Consider the following 16018-nt stretch of genomic DNA (forward strand, 5'->3'; position numbering starts at 1 on the left):
TGCTTGACCTATATAATGTGGATTTAATTAAAGTTGTTTATAATAATGAAATAAAAAAGGTGATAGATTATTTTGATGTCCTTTTAAAATTTGTCAATTTATTTATGACGTAAAGAGAGCCATGGAACTTGATCGTGTCTTCCCAATTTTAGATAATTCTTCCATTTCTGTTTTACTCACACACTGTGAAGCCAATGTCAATACCACCTACAAGAGTACAATAATTGACAAAGTAATGTCATCATGTAAGGATAGTTTGTTTTAGTTCGCCAAAATTTGTCTCGATAAGCAATCACTTAACCTATTCCCTCTACTTTGCACCCACATCAAGCTCTTTCCATTTTAGTACTCTTGATCTACGGCCACTGGAGCAGGAGTTCAAGTTCATACAGATTTTTTTTTTTAGTGTTTTAAGTCCAAAATAATGGACCATTCCGCTAAGCCTCACCCCTTGGATACTGTTGCTAAGGTCCCACAAGACGATCGTAAATCATCAAACACGTGCGTTTGTGGGACAACATATGTGCTTGTAAGGCACGCGCGTCTACCGGGCCCTGTTCTGATTGGTCAGTTGTTAAGTTTGATCGACACTCCGGAAAGGTCGATTATGAGAAATGCTAATTAGCAACACAATAAGCTGTAACAAATTTTCTATATGCGCAATCGTAAATTTATTGAAGCCATTATATACAAATTTTTTTAACATAGTGCATCACATAAAACTTGTGAAAGACCTATGGTTAAATACGTGGCATGTCGACATCTTCCATATAATGTCGTGGAAAATACAGCAACACCTCAGCTGTGTATCTAACATTATAGACCTACAGACTATTTCATTCAAATATTAATTTGTCTATGCAGCTTTTTGTTTGACATATATATATATAGGACTGTCTCTTATACACATCTAGATGTGTATAAGAGACAGTATATACACTGCACCTCAAAATGAATGCTAAATAATAATCTTTGGTTAAGCTTGTTCACATTAATTTATATCAAGGTATATTAACATTAAAATATAATAAAGTAAAAGCTCACGACACTTGGTCTTTTGCTTCTTTATCAAATTTACATTAAAACTTTTGCATAATATACATGTTTACTTGCCCGATTGAATATAAGAAAATATACATATTTGATGATTTTACAAAATGTTAAAAACAGATTGATTCTTTTATCACAGCTGCTATACACTTTATTATTTGCATTACTATTTTCAACGTTGATCACAGCATAGCATAGGTCTGGTACACAACATGCATAAGTACTGATAACGCAATTCTCTAAGCTATTAATATGACGAGGCATCTTGCAAGAGATTGCTTTCAGCAATAACCAGCTCAGACAGTGTGCGGACTGGCAGTACGTTGAGCAAATGCTCACACAACGCCAACAGGCTTCTAACACAGTATGCAATAGGCATTTGGTAACCTATATATTTGTGTTTGTTTTGCTGATTTTTATTTTACTGGCCATAAACTATTTTACTTAAAATACTGGTACTAATTGACATGCGATCCATGTTATTGTCCTTTCTTACCAACATTATCTAAGAAATTATACAACAGTTATATAAATTATACAACATATATATAAATAATAAGGAAATGCAAAAAAAAAAAAGGCAACCTAAACAAGAAAAAAAAAAAATTATATATTCGTCTTCAATTTCATTATAATTCAGTATCATTTGTAAAAGGGGAAATATTGAATATTTAAAAGACTATTTAAGAAAAATCTGGTTTAAAAAAAAACCATCTGAATCCAATTACTGTCCTAAGCAATAAAAATGTTATCAATGCCACATATTTAAAGACATTTACAGAGAGCTTGCCAGTTACAACCAAAACAAAATCTTACTAAAATTCTAAAAATAGATTGCAATGCCAGAAGTATTTTACAAATTTGAAAGACTAAAGATGTAGTGATATCTAAATAAACAGGTGACATTCCTTAATATGGTCATGATGACATCACATCATGACCATATATAGGCCCATCATGACTATATATATGGGCATAAAACACTTTTTAATAATTTGACAGCTTAAGCATAAGCAAATATTGTAACATCCTCTCAACCATATCCTACACACACATCCTACCTCCTCCTATCAAAATCTCACTCCTTACTCCACTCTGTCAGTATTCACAATGCTCTCTTTCTTGTATCACTTACACATCAAGTCAAGTAAAAATACCCATTTCCCCCTCCTACCCTACTCCCAGTGTGCTCATCTAGCTGTCAACACATGCTACCTTGTGCTTCCACCATTTGTGATTGCTAGTCCATGTTGCTGGGCATTGATTTACCAAGATGATACAACCGGAGGCCTAAACAGAGGTGGCTGAAATGTCACATGGTGATTTGAGTTGATCTTGTTGATATTGGCATAGTGCTGATGATGCGGTGACATGAATGGATTAGGTTGAGTAGTGCTTACTCTGATTGTACCACTCTATAAAAAAAAAAAATCATGTAGTTATCTAGTCACCAAGCTAGTATGAAATAGCACTGATCAATCTGCAGTTACTGTGGTAACAATGAATTTACTACTAACATAACCACCATCAACACACATCAAGAAGAACAACATTAGAAAATACAGTAGCCTCCCTACTAACACTCTATTCTAATTAAAAGGAGGTGAATGTCCAGGGGCGTACCGTGGGGGGGGGGGTCGATGGGTGCGGTCGACCCCCCTCCTTTTAAAGAAAGTGCCCTTTAAATATGCTCGCTTCACTCACAAATAACGCACCCCGTGAATTCTGAAAGCTTCGCTAAATTGCTCCGAGTTCAGCTTGCCCCCAGCGCTTTTGTTTCGACCCTCCCTTAGATTTTTCACCGTACGCCCCTGATGTCTATATTATGTTTACAATATTTCAGAATGCTTTCCTGAAACCAGAAGATCCACTGATAGATTTCAGAAAGTCTACAAACTCCAAGCATAGAAATACATACCATTGGGTTTCTTATAAATCATTAATACAGTAATTAATGGTTGTCAGATTTTATGGTATATAGTACACAAATACTATATTGCAATCAATCTTCAATAAGTGTTATTTAATCAAACTATAAAATTGTGATCAGTTAAGTATAGGTCATATGTTGATATTTGACAGAGACATGCACACATGAGGACTATGTTACCTTCTTAGGTGTTGTTCTCAAAGATTTTCGTAGAGGTGCAGATCCTGTACGAGTGGCACCAGCTCCCCCACTAGCATAAAGAACACCAGGCGTACGGTCTGGAACTGGCTTCGAGTTCTGGGATCGAGACTGACGGCACAAGCTACTTCCATCATTTCCTAATGTGCAGACGCGTGCTTCTCCAGTGGCCGGATGTGTACAATTACGGGGGTACTGTCCAGTTGGGTGTTTGGCTGGTGATAATGACGATTGTCCTGTTTTCTTCCTAAAATGTTGGATTGGATTGGATTTATTCTGGGTAAACACCAAGGACCACCCACAAAAATCTGAAGAAGACGTATTTCCGGTGGGGTTCATCTAGTGGTGATTGGGCAGTACACCATAGCGTTCTTCAACATGCACATAAGCCATATTGCACATAGGACCAATGACTTAAACACCTGATCCGAATGATGGTATGCAGAAACTTGCATTTCAGCCCTCCAGCTGAAATACAAGGACAGCAGGGATGGGAATTGAACCAGGGACCGAGAGATTACCTCGGTTCAGCGCAAACACAGTGGCTACCACCAGTTTAGCTGACTGAGCTAAGCTGCCTCTCAGAAATAATAGCTATGCATTTTATTTCCAAAACCTAAACTATAAAAATTTGTATGCTTAAAAGTTCATAACAATTTATTACTTTAACTGTAAACAATGTTTATTCTCAACGTGTTTGGTGCTAGAGACATGCACTGGAATATATATTAAATGGAAGACACAGAAACAATTAGGACAATATGACGAGCATGGTGGTCAGCATGGATCATCCAATCAATTTAAGCCCTGTCCAGACTATCAAATTATATTTGACCAAAAAATGTGACATGCCTAAATTTGGGCATGATGACATCACATCATGACCATATATAGGCACATCATGACCATATATAGGCACATCATGACTATATATGGGTATATAACAGTTTTTTTGTCAAAGAAAATGTGATATATAGTCCGAACAGGGTTTAACACAATATACAGTAATACAAACCTTCTCAGAACGGTTGTTGGTCTCCCATTGATCTGCACCTCAAAGGCAGGGTTAGGATTTGACTCGCCACTCTTGTCATCATCGGCAATATTCTGATCAATGGATGAATCACTCTGCTGATCATAGCTCTGTGCAACATTGCTGAATCGATGAGCAGCAGTAGTCCAAGCCACTGCTTGTCCATTAGGCTTGCATAGAATGGTGGTGCATTCTGGGCCAGTGCCCCATTTGTGTTGTTCCTTCCACAGGAGGTCTGTCGGTGGATTGTGCTTTGCTAAACTTGAGGCTGCCCATATCTAATGATAATGACATTAGCAATAATTATAACAACAATAACAAAAAAATCATAGTATTACTATTATCATCATTATCATAATTATAATTATCATTTATCATTTCTGTTATTATTATTATCATCATTATCATTATATATATTTCCATAACATTGTCAGCCATTATTCCTATAAAAAAATAATCAACGAACTGAATCAACAGATTGAAATAATTAATACAACTATAATAATAACAATAATAATATAATAAATTATAATATTATTTTCATCATTCATCATAATTCTGTTTCTTGCTATGATTACAGTAGCAAGTGGGAAAAAATATATTAACGTTTATCATTATTATTAAGATCATTTCTGTTATCATTATTATCATCATCAAGTTATATTTATTATCATACCATTGTCAGTCATTATTCCTATAAAATTAATCAATGGACTGATTGAAAATACAAATATATAATTTCAGTAATTAAAAAAATCAATCAATCAATCAACATATTTTAAAAAGTGATCATCCCCAAATACAAGCAAATCAAAACTTACAGTAATGGTTGACGAAGGCCTGAATTTTGTACGCGGAGGAAACCTGTAGACAGCGACTGGATGTCCACCTACGTTCTGCTGGATCATATATCCGCCCACTTCCTCCTCATATGCTGCAGATGTGTTAAAAAGACGTACAAATCGGCCGTCAGGATTTATCTCCAGGAATTTGATGTTGCCAGTCGTACTGATAAAAATTAAGTTTTTTGGTAGTTATATGCAAAGAACGAAATGTACTAAAAATTCAAATGATGCCTAGAAACATCCCACTTCTATGTTTTCCTTGCTGCTTCAAAATGTAAATATATTGTCATTTAATTCGACATACACTGGTGGGTTGTCACTAATTTCCTGTATTGTGTGAGTTACGGTCATCAACATATGGAACTCTCTGTCATGCCCTGTCCAGATTATCAAATTTTCTTAGGCAAGAAACTGTTGTATGTCCATATATAGTCATGATGTGCCTATATATGGTCATGATATGATGTCTTTATCACCATATTTACGCATGTCACATGTTTTTGTGAAATAATATTTGATAGTCTGAACAGGGCTTAAGGAACTCTCTTACATTTACATGCAATTCACATTCACCTACCTATCCCCGGGTCCTCGGTTCAAAACCCACACGATTTTTCCACACGACTAAAAAACATCTCCATAAATACTTAGGTTTTGAAATGAGACTAAGTTTATAAAGCCTAACATATATTCAAATATTTAAGAAATATCAGCCAATCTTTTAGGGTAAGCTGGAAGGGTGACCCTCTGTTTAATGATAATGGTCAAAACAAGGGGGAGTGTCTTACCTTGATGTGGCAGTGGTGTAGTCATGTGACATTGTCGGAACCCTGTAGACACCAGGTGGACTAGACTTTGGATGCAGGCGTGGATAAATCAAAGTACTTTTCTGTAGATCTCCAAATATGGAATCAAAGTAGTCCTTGCCTTGCCCCATTGTTGCAGGCACAGACACAGGCCGAACTATAAAGTGAAAAATGTCATAAATAATCAGAATTTATGGGTGATGTTATCAAAAAAAATTGTCTATTAGAATGTATGGGAATGCTTCGTCTACCTCCTCAGATGTCTTAAAACATAATTTTATCAAACAATGTTGATCTACGAACACTATTTTAATCAAATATTTTGGAAATTAATCAATTTTTTAGCTGATCAATTGGTACCTTTAGTATGTTTTAACAACAAAAAGAAATAGAATATTAGTTATATATTCTTAACTTATATGAAATTAATGATCAGGTTAAAAAGAATAACCCTATTTTAATTAATTTTAACTTACTTTCATATGTTTTTGTACAAATGGGAACTTGTAAAACTTGATTAGAAAAATGTGAGTAACCATTCATAGACTTAAAAATATATGAATAAAGTGATAAAAGTGACTATGAAAAATATGAAGTGATAAAAATACTACGAAAAATACGAATAAAGCGGTAAAAATGAGAAATGTTCTCAAACCACATACTCTTTGATGCTTTCGCAGTGTAGCTTGTTGATAGGCCTGTTTTATTCTCAAAATAGCTGCTTCTTACTGGACTCACTGTCTTGGGTCGTGGGAGGTAGGTGTTTGTGCTCGTAGCTGACAGAGTCGTGGGTGCATAGGTAGAGGCTGGTGGTATATGACGCAATCTGTAAACAGTCATTAAAGCATTCTAAAATACTAAAATATTCATTTACAAGTACTGAAAATTCACCCAATCAGGCAAGTGTCTGAGGTTTCAAATGGCATAGCTACTTCCAATGAAGTATATATTTATATATTGAATTCTATTTTTGTAAATTTTTTTAGCTCAATATGGAGAGTAGACCATCAACAAAAACTTCCTTACTTGTTCTCTTCTTCTTCCACCAGAACCTTCAGCGCTTCTATCTCAGCTCTCATAGGCGCCTTCCCGTCTGTCGCTAACGTTATTTCTCGCATTTTCTGCACTAAGCTGTCCTGCATGTCGCGGAGTTTGTCTTCAAGGGCGCGTACATGTACAGCAGACCGTTCTCTCTCCATGTCCATTTGCGTATTCATACTGTTATTCATTTGCTCCACAGCCAACACCTAAAAAAAATTAGTGTCCATTTGTATTTAAGATTGAAACATATTCATTGCAACAAAAACTAAAAATGTTTTATGAAGAAAAAAAACATATTTTTTTTATGTTAGGCCTGTTATTTATCCAATATACATAAAAAAAAAAAATCTAAATGATTGTTGCATTTAATAGTCTGGAACCCACAATATCACAAAATACTAATTACATCCCTTTCTTACCCTGTTTTTAAGTTCTTGGTTGCTGTTGTTAAGTGTGTCAACTTCCTTGACTAAACGATTGTTCTCATCAGCAAGCTGAGCCATGTTGGTGGCATCTAGATCCATTTGATCACGAAGCTCTTGAAGCTAAATTAAAAAAAAAAAAGAACAAATCTTGTACACAAATTCTGATAAGGAGGTAATTCTTTCTTAAAATCGAATCATGTTGGCATGTAGTATTGCATATATTATTATTGTCTTATTGAGAGTCATGCTAGGGGTCACAAGTTTCTATCGAGTTGCGGGAGTCTACCGCAAATCGGAGCAACCTCCCACACACTCGCAAGCAAGCAAGAAGAAATCTCCTAAAAGTTATCCTGTCTTCCACAAATTCATGATACAGTATTTGTATAATTTTACTACAGTACTGTATTTCTTGTTGAAGTCAGCTGTGGGTAATACAAATAATGTATTGTCAAAACAGTATTTGTTTTTATAATAATTATAAGAAAAATTATTATGAATTATACATCTCAATTAATGTGAAATATCACTTGACTTGAACAAGATGATGATTTTGCTAACTTCAGTAATCAAAAGGATTTTTATTTGTTAATGATAAGCTGTATAAAATAATACTAAATGTTGCAAGATACCAATTCACTTGAACTTTGGAACAGTCCTAAGTAAACATACATTAATCACAATTCCAAACACCTTAGCAAGACAATGTGCAAATAATGATAACTTATTGAACTTCTGCAATACAGAGCGACAATGAATGCTACCAAATTGCAATAATCACAAAAAAAATAATTAGTCAATAGAGAATTTTTAAAATAGTCTGCTGCCCTCTAGAAAAAAAACTTTTTATCACCTATAGAGGGAGGCATTTAATCCCATAATAAATGTTTCTTGCTCTTTGATAGAATTAATAGAATTAACAGCATAAAATTGGAACTCATAAAGAGGCAGAAATTGCAATAGCTGAGATAAACCCTATAATTTTTCAGAAACAAGGAGTTTCATACTTGGATCTCTACTAGAAACCTTACGCAGCTCCTTTGGTTTAGATCCGTTGGATTTATGGACCCTCCTATTGGCAATTTTCTGGAGCCATCACTGGCTAACAACTCGTAGGTTTAAATTTGACAATCTTACATTTCTATGGTATGCAGCTTCCGATTCATCTTTGAACCTCTGCAATTCCTCTGCTGCAGCTCGCTTTACCCTGTCCAGCATCTCTTGTAAGGTGTTATCAGGCCTGGCCAACTCTCGCACCTTAGCCTCCAAAGCCAGAATGTGATTTGCTTTGTCATCTAAAGTGTGTTTCAACTCTGCTATTTCTTCATCATTCACTTTTTTCTGAAAGTCAAGTTTGCCCAAAAGTATCTGGTTCGAATCTTGGGCCTCTTTCCGTAAAACACATTCTTGGTCAAATCTGAAGAAGTAATAACTACAACTTATTTGAGTCTTTTAAATTGAGTTTTGAGAATTTCCCAGTTTCTTGGTAGACAACATTTTTAAATCTAGAAAATTTAGATGTTATAAATGATATAGCTCCCTCAATCTTGAAGGAAATGTACAGTATGTGATAAAACAAAACTATTTTAAATTTATCATAAAGCACTAGTGTGGAACTTGGCATTGTATGTATCAAAAACATTGAAACCAATAGTGAAAGATGTAAGATATATGGTTAGAATCTTTTTGAGATGTGGGTGTGTAGAAGAATGGTGAAAATTTGTTGGATTGAGTGGATGACAACTGAAGAGGTACTATGAGATTGATAAGAGATTTAGAGCACTGATTCCGGTTATCAGAAGAAAGAAGAATTGGATTGTTCACATCTTAAAAAGACCCATTCCCAGCAAATTTTCACTATAAATGAAGAATATTTTTTAGAAAAAATGCATATGCATTACACTAATTATTATAAACCATGGATAATACTGGCATAAATTTTAGTTTTACGCAATTAAGGATAAAAAAATAAGAAATATAGACTATTTCTCATAGGAGATTACCATTTTCTCAACGTCTTCTTCATTACTAGGCAAATTCAGAAGTTGTAGATTGAATCTCTTGTAATACTCTCGCTTTTGTGTATACTTTATACAGTCAAGCTTTGGAGGCAGGCAGGATAATTGTTTCGCAAACCTGCCACATTCTAATCTTTTTTTTTTTTTATCTCGCCCACCAATGCCATAAACTCTCATGAAGATATTTTAATTCATCCCACAATAATTTAAAAAAAAAACATTAATTAATCTGTGTCACATGTGTATACACCGCCAAATACGATATTGAGCAACAAATTGGCCCTTCTCTAATGAGATTAGTTTTTGTACTTTGCATCTCACACGCTGCTGTCGACTGTGTGTGTGGAACACAAAAATAAAATGAAATTTCAGTCTTATTTTACATATTTTTCATGTTTAGGAATGTCTAAACTAGCAATTCCATATTATATTTACAAAAATAGACAGCAGCGTCCGAGATGCAAAGTACAAAAACTAATCTCTGTGTTGCTCACGATCGTATTTGGCGATGTATACAGTTCAGTAACACAGATTAATACAGATTTTCCTAAGAATTGAAATTTTGCCAGGAATGGGGCTTTAAGGAGCGAGAACTTATTAAAAGAAGTTATAAGAGAACAAATGAAAGGGAGGAGACCAAGAGGTGCAAAAAGAATAGGGATTGCATATGATCTTAAGAATAAAATGCTGAAATGAAGTGAAGAACTGAGAAAAATACCAGTGGAAAAGTTGGCAGCTAAGGGCTTGCAGAAAACCAAAAAAGTCAATAAGCACAACTGCCCCTAACTTAGTTAAAAGATAAAAAGTGGAGCCACAAACCCATGTTGAAGATCATCAGACGTTCTCTGCAAGCTTGCATAATCATCCTCTACGTCCCGCAGTTTGCGTGTTAAGTCTGCAATGTTGGCATGTGATGTTTGCAGGTCAACCTCTTTCTGGGAACATAGGCGTTGCATACTCGCCAAATCATCATTCAAACCTCTGCATCTTTGATTTTCTACAGACAACCTGTCAAATATTGTTAATTATTTAAATGCTATATTGCAACACTTTATCAAGAATAATATTATGCAGTTACTGGATGATGTGAAAATTAAATAATTACAATTAAATCATAAGAAAATCATTAGAATGATAGTTAATGATTGGAATAAAAAGGTGACTTGCTTAAGAAGTTTTTCAGAAACTAGTTATTTGGAAAAACAATTCTCTTCTAATGGCTAGGTCACTAATTAAAACAGTGTTCTCAAAACCCAACTCTAATTGCTAAATATTTGCACACAAATAACCATCAATATCTATATTCTTTTACTTTAAATGTAATTTTTGGGGGGTTTCCAAAGCCTTGTCAGACATTTAAATAAATGTAATAAATGATAATTAAATAATTATTTGTGTATTATCAGCTAACTCACCTGTCTTGTAAGTCTGTGGCCATCTTTTCATTGCGGTATGCCTGGGTATCTGCACTGGTTCTGGCAGCCGATGTGTCTTCTAGTTGGTGCCGCAAATTGTTCAGCTCCTTCTCGTACATATTTTTAATGACCTCGATTTCATCTTCAAGCATCCGTATGGAATTCAGTAATGCAGATGAATCGACCTAAGGAGATGACCAAGAATCTTTCATGTTACTCCGCAGTATCATCAACCTGTGAGCTTACGGTATTTATGGGCTTTTTTACGACAGTTTTAATTAAACTTACAACAGGAAGCCTACGCTTGTTTGATGGCAGATATGTTTCCATCTGACATCCTTTGGTTCTGCCATTATTGCAAAGCCATGTTGGAAATATATATCCAGAGTAAGTCAACTCAGTGATTGACTTAATTAGAAGCTGGTATCTCATATAGAGCTAATGAACTTAAACAATATTTTTTTCCCTTACTTTTAAAAAGAAAAGACGTTTGACTACATGACAATATGACTTAAATTTAGGAATCTTACCATATTTGCTTCTTCTCGCATCTTGCGAACTTTCGCAATGTAGGCTTTGTACCTTTCATTTAGATGCTGTAGCTCTGCCTTCTCCTGTTGCCGTGATAACGGCGCAGGTGGGCTCACAGTACTCATTGCGTAACGATGTGTTCTGAATGAGAAAAGTATATTTTTTGAATAAATAAGCGATTACCAAGATACATGGTATATTATGCTGAGTACTGTATATCATCCTGAAATTTGATCATCTTAAACTTTACATTTAAAATCTTTAGAATTTAACTGTATAATTAAGCATATAAAATACAAAACAGAAATAATAATACAAATCAAAGACTTAGTAAAAAACCAAGCACAGCAAAAGCATCAATAAACTTAAGTGTGTATCTTCAACATCACTGATAAAACATAAGAGTATGATTGTATATATAACTTCAAATTCAGCGGTAGCTGAAAATTCTTTATCATCACAAAACATATGGCCAATAATATTCTGTAGCTGAGCCAAACAAACCAGCAAATTAGCATTAGTAGATAACAAAACATCCAGGAATTTTTCATCTGCACATAATCATCTCGGAAGCATAATATAAATTATCAGGAAACGAAAGTCATGATGATAAGTGAAAAATATCAATACCATAGTTTAATGAACACTCAATTAATACATCATTACATCATAATAAGTTATGTTAAAGATACCAAGCCCTCCTGCTGCACCCCCACCCACCAGCCTACTACAAATAAGACATTTAAGAAATCACCAAACTTATATATAAATACACAATACGCTTACATATATCTTCTTGATGACATGTTTGCTCCTGCCTGCTGTTACAACAATCAAGACAAGAAATACAGTAAAGTATTGAAAAGATAAATTTCTGATTAATTGTAATATTGTGATCCCCTTAGATAAGTTGCCATGACACTGTCCTGACAACTATGACAACAACTCTTGTGTGATAGTGATACGCAAAAGTGCAAAATTGACATTTCGATTCTTCATTCTTTAATGAAAAGAATGGTATGAATGAATGATTATGAAATAATAATGGACAAGTTACAAAGAGCACAATTTGATATTTAATGATTATTGATTACTTCTTCAAAAAATATGAAATCAATAAATTTGCAGATCTACTTTTCTTTCGAATAATAATGATGGATTTGAGAGTATTTTTTTTTTTTGCTTAGTATGTTTTTGGTGGGGGAGGGTGAGGATAAAAGGGGAGCAAACTTTTTATTGGGAACTGTTCCCCCCCCCCCCCTTTTTTTCAATTGGGATATACATTGTAATTGGTTGGAATTAAGAATAGAAATAATCATTACAATAAATCATAAGCTATGTGTCTTCTACACACTTCTAACATTAGATTTTATGATTATTATGACAACTGTTTATTATTATTATTATTATCATTATTATCATCTGAGTAAAGCATTATTATAATCATTAATTTATGCATGAATATCATTATATGAAATAATCTATTGATGATTCTAATTTGTCTTTAGATAGCTATGCAATAATTTCGCAAATAAAACACTTTGTTTCATAGCACCATAAATCAATAGACTGGTTAATTATCTACAAAATACATACAGTATGTATGAGGTCTTGCACGACAACTTTTTAATGTTACAGAAAGTACAAGATAAAATGCTCTCATGAACAATCATCCCTATATTGTACCAATCAATATACTAACAAAACTAACAAAATATATATTAAACTATTGTAAGATATGGAACACTTTTAATTCTCAAAATATTCCGTGATGAGTTGCACAAAATCTTTCAGACAGATCTTGTCTCTTCATAACCAATAATCAATCTGTTATTGATCTCATTCTATAAGTGTAGAGCAGACGATCAATATATCTTATTGTTATAGGTGATAATATTAGATGCATCAACAGACAATTTTACTCTCAATAATTGTTTTTTCTTCAGTACCAATATTTAAATTATTTAAAATAAACTGAGAATTTTGAACTATATTTCAGCAGCTATTCTGACTCTATACATTACAGTGTAAAATCACGGATGAGTAAATATTCAGTGTCTTTCAGACAGATCTTGGCTCTTCATAACTAATAATCAATCAATTATTGATCTCATTCCATAAATGAAGAGCTGACATTTAACATATCTTATTATTACAGGATTAGATGCATCATGACAATATATAATCTCAATAATTGGTTTTCTTCAAGTAACAAAATTTGAATTATTGAAAAAAAAATGGTAATTTTGAGCTATATTCCAGCTGTTCTGGAATTATATACTTTAAAATTTAAAATTGGGGATGAATAAATAACTCTTTCCAGTATTATGGCCATATAATCTTATTTAAATGTTTTTTTAAACACTTTTTGAGTCTGGTGAGTGATGGCTGAAAGTTGGGTAGATGTACCATAACCCACACCCCTTCCGGTGCCGTCAGGAGAAGATGAAAGAAAATATACACAATGTAAATGTATGCTTTAATACCGTTCTTTCTTTTTCATAAATTATTTTATACTTACATAGCAACATCAATTGCATATTTTACTAAGAGTTTAATTTCCATAAAGTTATAAATTTGATGTAAATGTATATTTTCGAAATACCATGTTAGACTAGGATTTGACCTCTAATGGGGTCCAGTTTCAAGACTGACAAAGCCAAGTTGTTTAGTAGAAGGAATGACGAGCAGTTATGGTATGTGTAATCAATGTAACAATATTATGCTGTGTCAGGCATATTGTTGTACATTCATAAACTTTTGACATTTGAAACTACAATGACATTACTTGATGTAGATTATTACAATATTACAATGAAATATTTGTTTTCGTTATTTCTGCAGAACGATATTATTTCTTATTATTGTGTATATTTTTTGTACAGGTCTCTCTCCAATTAAAGACCCCCAATTAAATACAACCTCCAATTAAAGACCACATTTCCAGAGACCCGAGTGAATGCCTATCTTTTATCTTTATGATACAGTAATAATTTTTTTTCTAATTAAAGACCAAAGCTGCTAAAAGACTAGGAAATCCCTGGTCCAAATATAGTGGTGTTGGATTGGAAGGAGACATGTAGTTTACAAATTGGCTGAGTACAGAAGAATTGAACATCATTATTTAATGCAATGTCCTGAGGGCACATCCTAATTCAATGGACTACTCTAGATCAATAATTGAGAATGTATGTATCTGTAAATTATTCATGGTCGTTTAGTATTTAGGTATTGATTTGTTTGAAGCATTCGCTAATATAGTATAATTTGATACGCAACTTGATTTTTATTAGTAGATTAAAGTTTTATGTTTCATACTCCATCAAACTATGTTTGTATTTAAAATAATTATTTCAGTAATAGTATCCTTTACAAACAGTATAAAATGGTTTGTATACAAAATAATAATAGGCTACACATAATAATTAATATATGAAGTCACTACTACTATGGTAAGATTGATTTAATCCAGTATTGCGCATGTGTATATCTGGGTAAACCTAGACATCTTTCAGTCATGTATTAGTCACGTACCAATGACACATTTTTGTGTGTGCGTTTAAAGCTTAGTTTCCATACAATTGCTACACATTCACTACAGCGTTTTCACTGCCTCCTTGAACTGCGTAGCTCTTTCCGACACAATCGAAAATGCTCCCTGATTCAACTGACCAAACAGCATCGCCAAAGGAGTCGGCAATAGTGTGTAGCCATTTTTATGGAAATAAGGCTTAAGTAAGGCATAATTATAAAAATATTGTTATTAACCAATGGGAATAGTTTTAGAGTTTAATAGGAACAAATTACTTCTTGTCGTCTGATTTTATAACAGTTTTTTTTTAGTTTTATTCAGGGGTGGGCGTCAGTCAGTCCATCTTATGTTTGATGAATAAATAACCAATCCAATCAATCAATCAAACAACTTCACAGATGTGCTGCTGTATGTATTATACTTTGTCGACAAAGGTGCTGTAGTGGTGTGTGCTTTATAGGCCTAGGCCTAGCCTACTTTACCAATACCATCATCTACCCTGATCATTATGACACTTCCCAATCTGGAACAATATAATTTAATAAATATTCATTGACAAACCTGATGAAACACTTTACAAATGAAGGCTGATTTATTAGCAGTGAAAGCTGGAAGCTGATTACATATTTATAAACGCAATGATGGTAATTTTACCACTCTGAACTATTTCTACACACAAATAAGTAAGTCAGACATAGGCCTAGGCCCTGCCTTTGGATTGCATACTTGGCCCTCCTAGGTCCTAGTGTACAGTGTATTTTGTTGGGCTCTGTTGGGAACTTTTTTTGTTGGATCCCGCACTGTGTTGTGCTTTGTTGACTGACTAGCACTAAAATAAATTTTAAATAGCCTAGCTCGGCCTAGTAGTAGTAGTAGTAGGAATCACCAGTAGTAGTAGGGGGGCCTAGTAGTAGTAGTAGAGAGGCCTGTGTGTGAGGCTTTCCTTTGGCTAACCGTTTAAAAAAATATTCACAGACACTTACCCAATATAACTGACTTCTGTAATCTTATAATTTAGAAATAGGCCTAATTAGTACTCGTTTTTGCACTGGCCGAAATAGTACCCGGTATCACCACCACATGCCTTCAGTTTTCTATTCGCATGATGCACACTTCGGAACTCCTCCTCTCAGTTGTTTTGTGTTGCAAGTTGCTAAGTGAAAAAGGTCACATTTTAATTAGAAACCCGGAACCATA

At 33.9% G+C, this 16018-nt stretch overlaps 1 protein-coding gene across 1 annotated transcript; it reads right to left on the bottom strand.

The window, feature by feature from the left end:
• Positions 1-937: 937 nt before the first annotated feature.
• LOC117113596 (lamin-B2-like) lies at positions 938-15982 on the bottom strand. The gene is made up of 13 exons (XM_033256987.1): positions 15805-15982; positions 11289-11430; positions 10759-10943; positions 10163-10351; positions 8463-8742; positions 7323-7448; positions 6889-7109; positions 6525-6688; positions 5845-6019; positions 5033-5219; positions 4194-4489; positions 3161-3425; positions 938-2465 (listed from the first exon to the last, which is right to left on the bottom strand). The coding sequence occupies exons 2-13, from the start codon at positions 11412-11414 to the stop codon at positions 2316-2318; spliced, it is 2364 nt and encodes a 787-aa protein (XP_033112878.1). The 5' UTR covers positions 11415-11430; positions 15805-15982; the 3' UTR covers positions 938-2315.
• Positions 15983-16018: the final 36 nt, after the last annotated feature.

Source organism: Anneissia japonica, unplaced genomic scaffold (assembly GCF_011630105.1).
Source record: "Anneissia japonica isolate Jap-2015-1 unplaced genomic scaffold, ASM1163010v1 scaffold287748_len1686314_cov196, whole genome shotgun sequence".
In the NCBI taxonomy this organism is placed as follows: domain Eukaryota; kingdom Metazoa; phylum Echinodermata; class Crinoidea; order Comatulida; family Comatulidae; genus Anneissia; species Anneissia japonica.

Bases quoted from the DNA above. Each gene is read 5' to 3' on its own strand.
- LOC117113596 (XM_033256987.1), bottom strand. From the start codon at position 11,414: ATGAGTACTGTGAGCCCACCTGCGCCGTTATCACGGCAACAGGAGAAG. The intron at 6,689-6,888 runs GTAAGGAAGTTT...GACTGTTTACAG, and splicing joins GTGGAAGAAGAAGAGAACAA to ATTGCGTCATATACCACCAG. The intron at 2,466-3,160 runs GTAACATAGTCC...TTTTTTTTATAG, and splicing joins TGAGAACAACACCTAAGAAG to AGTGGTACAATCAGAGTAAG.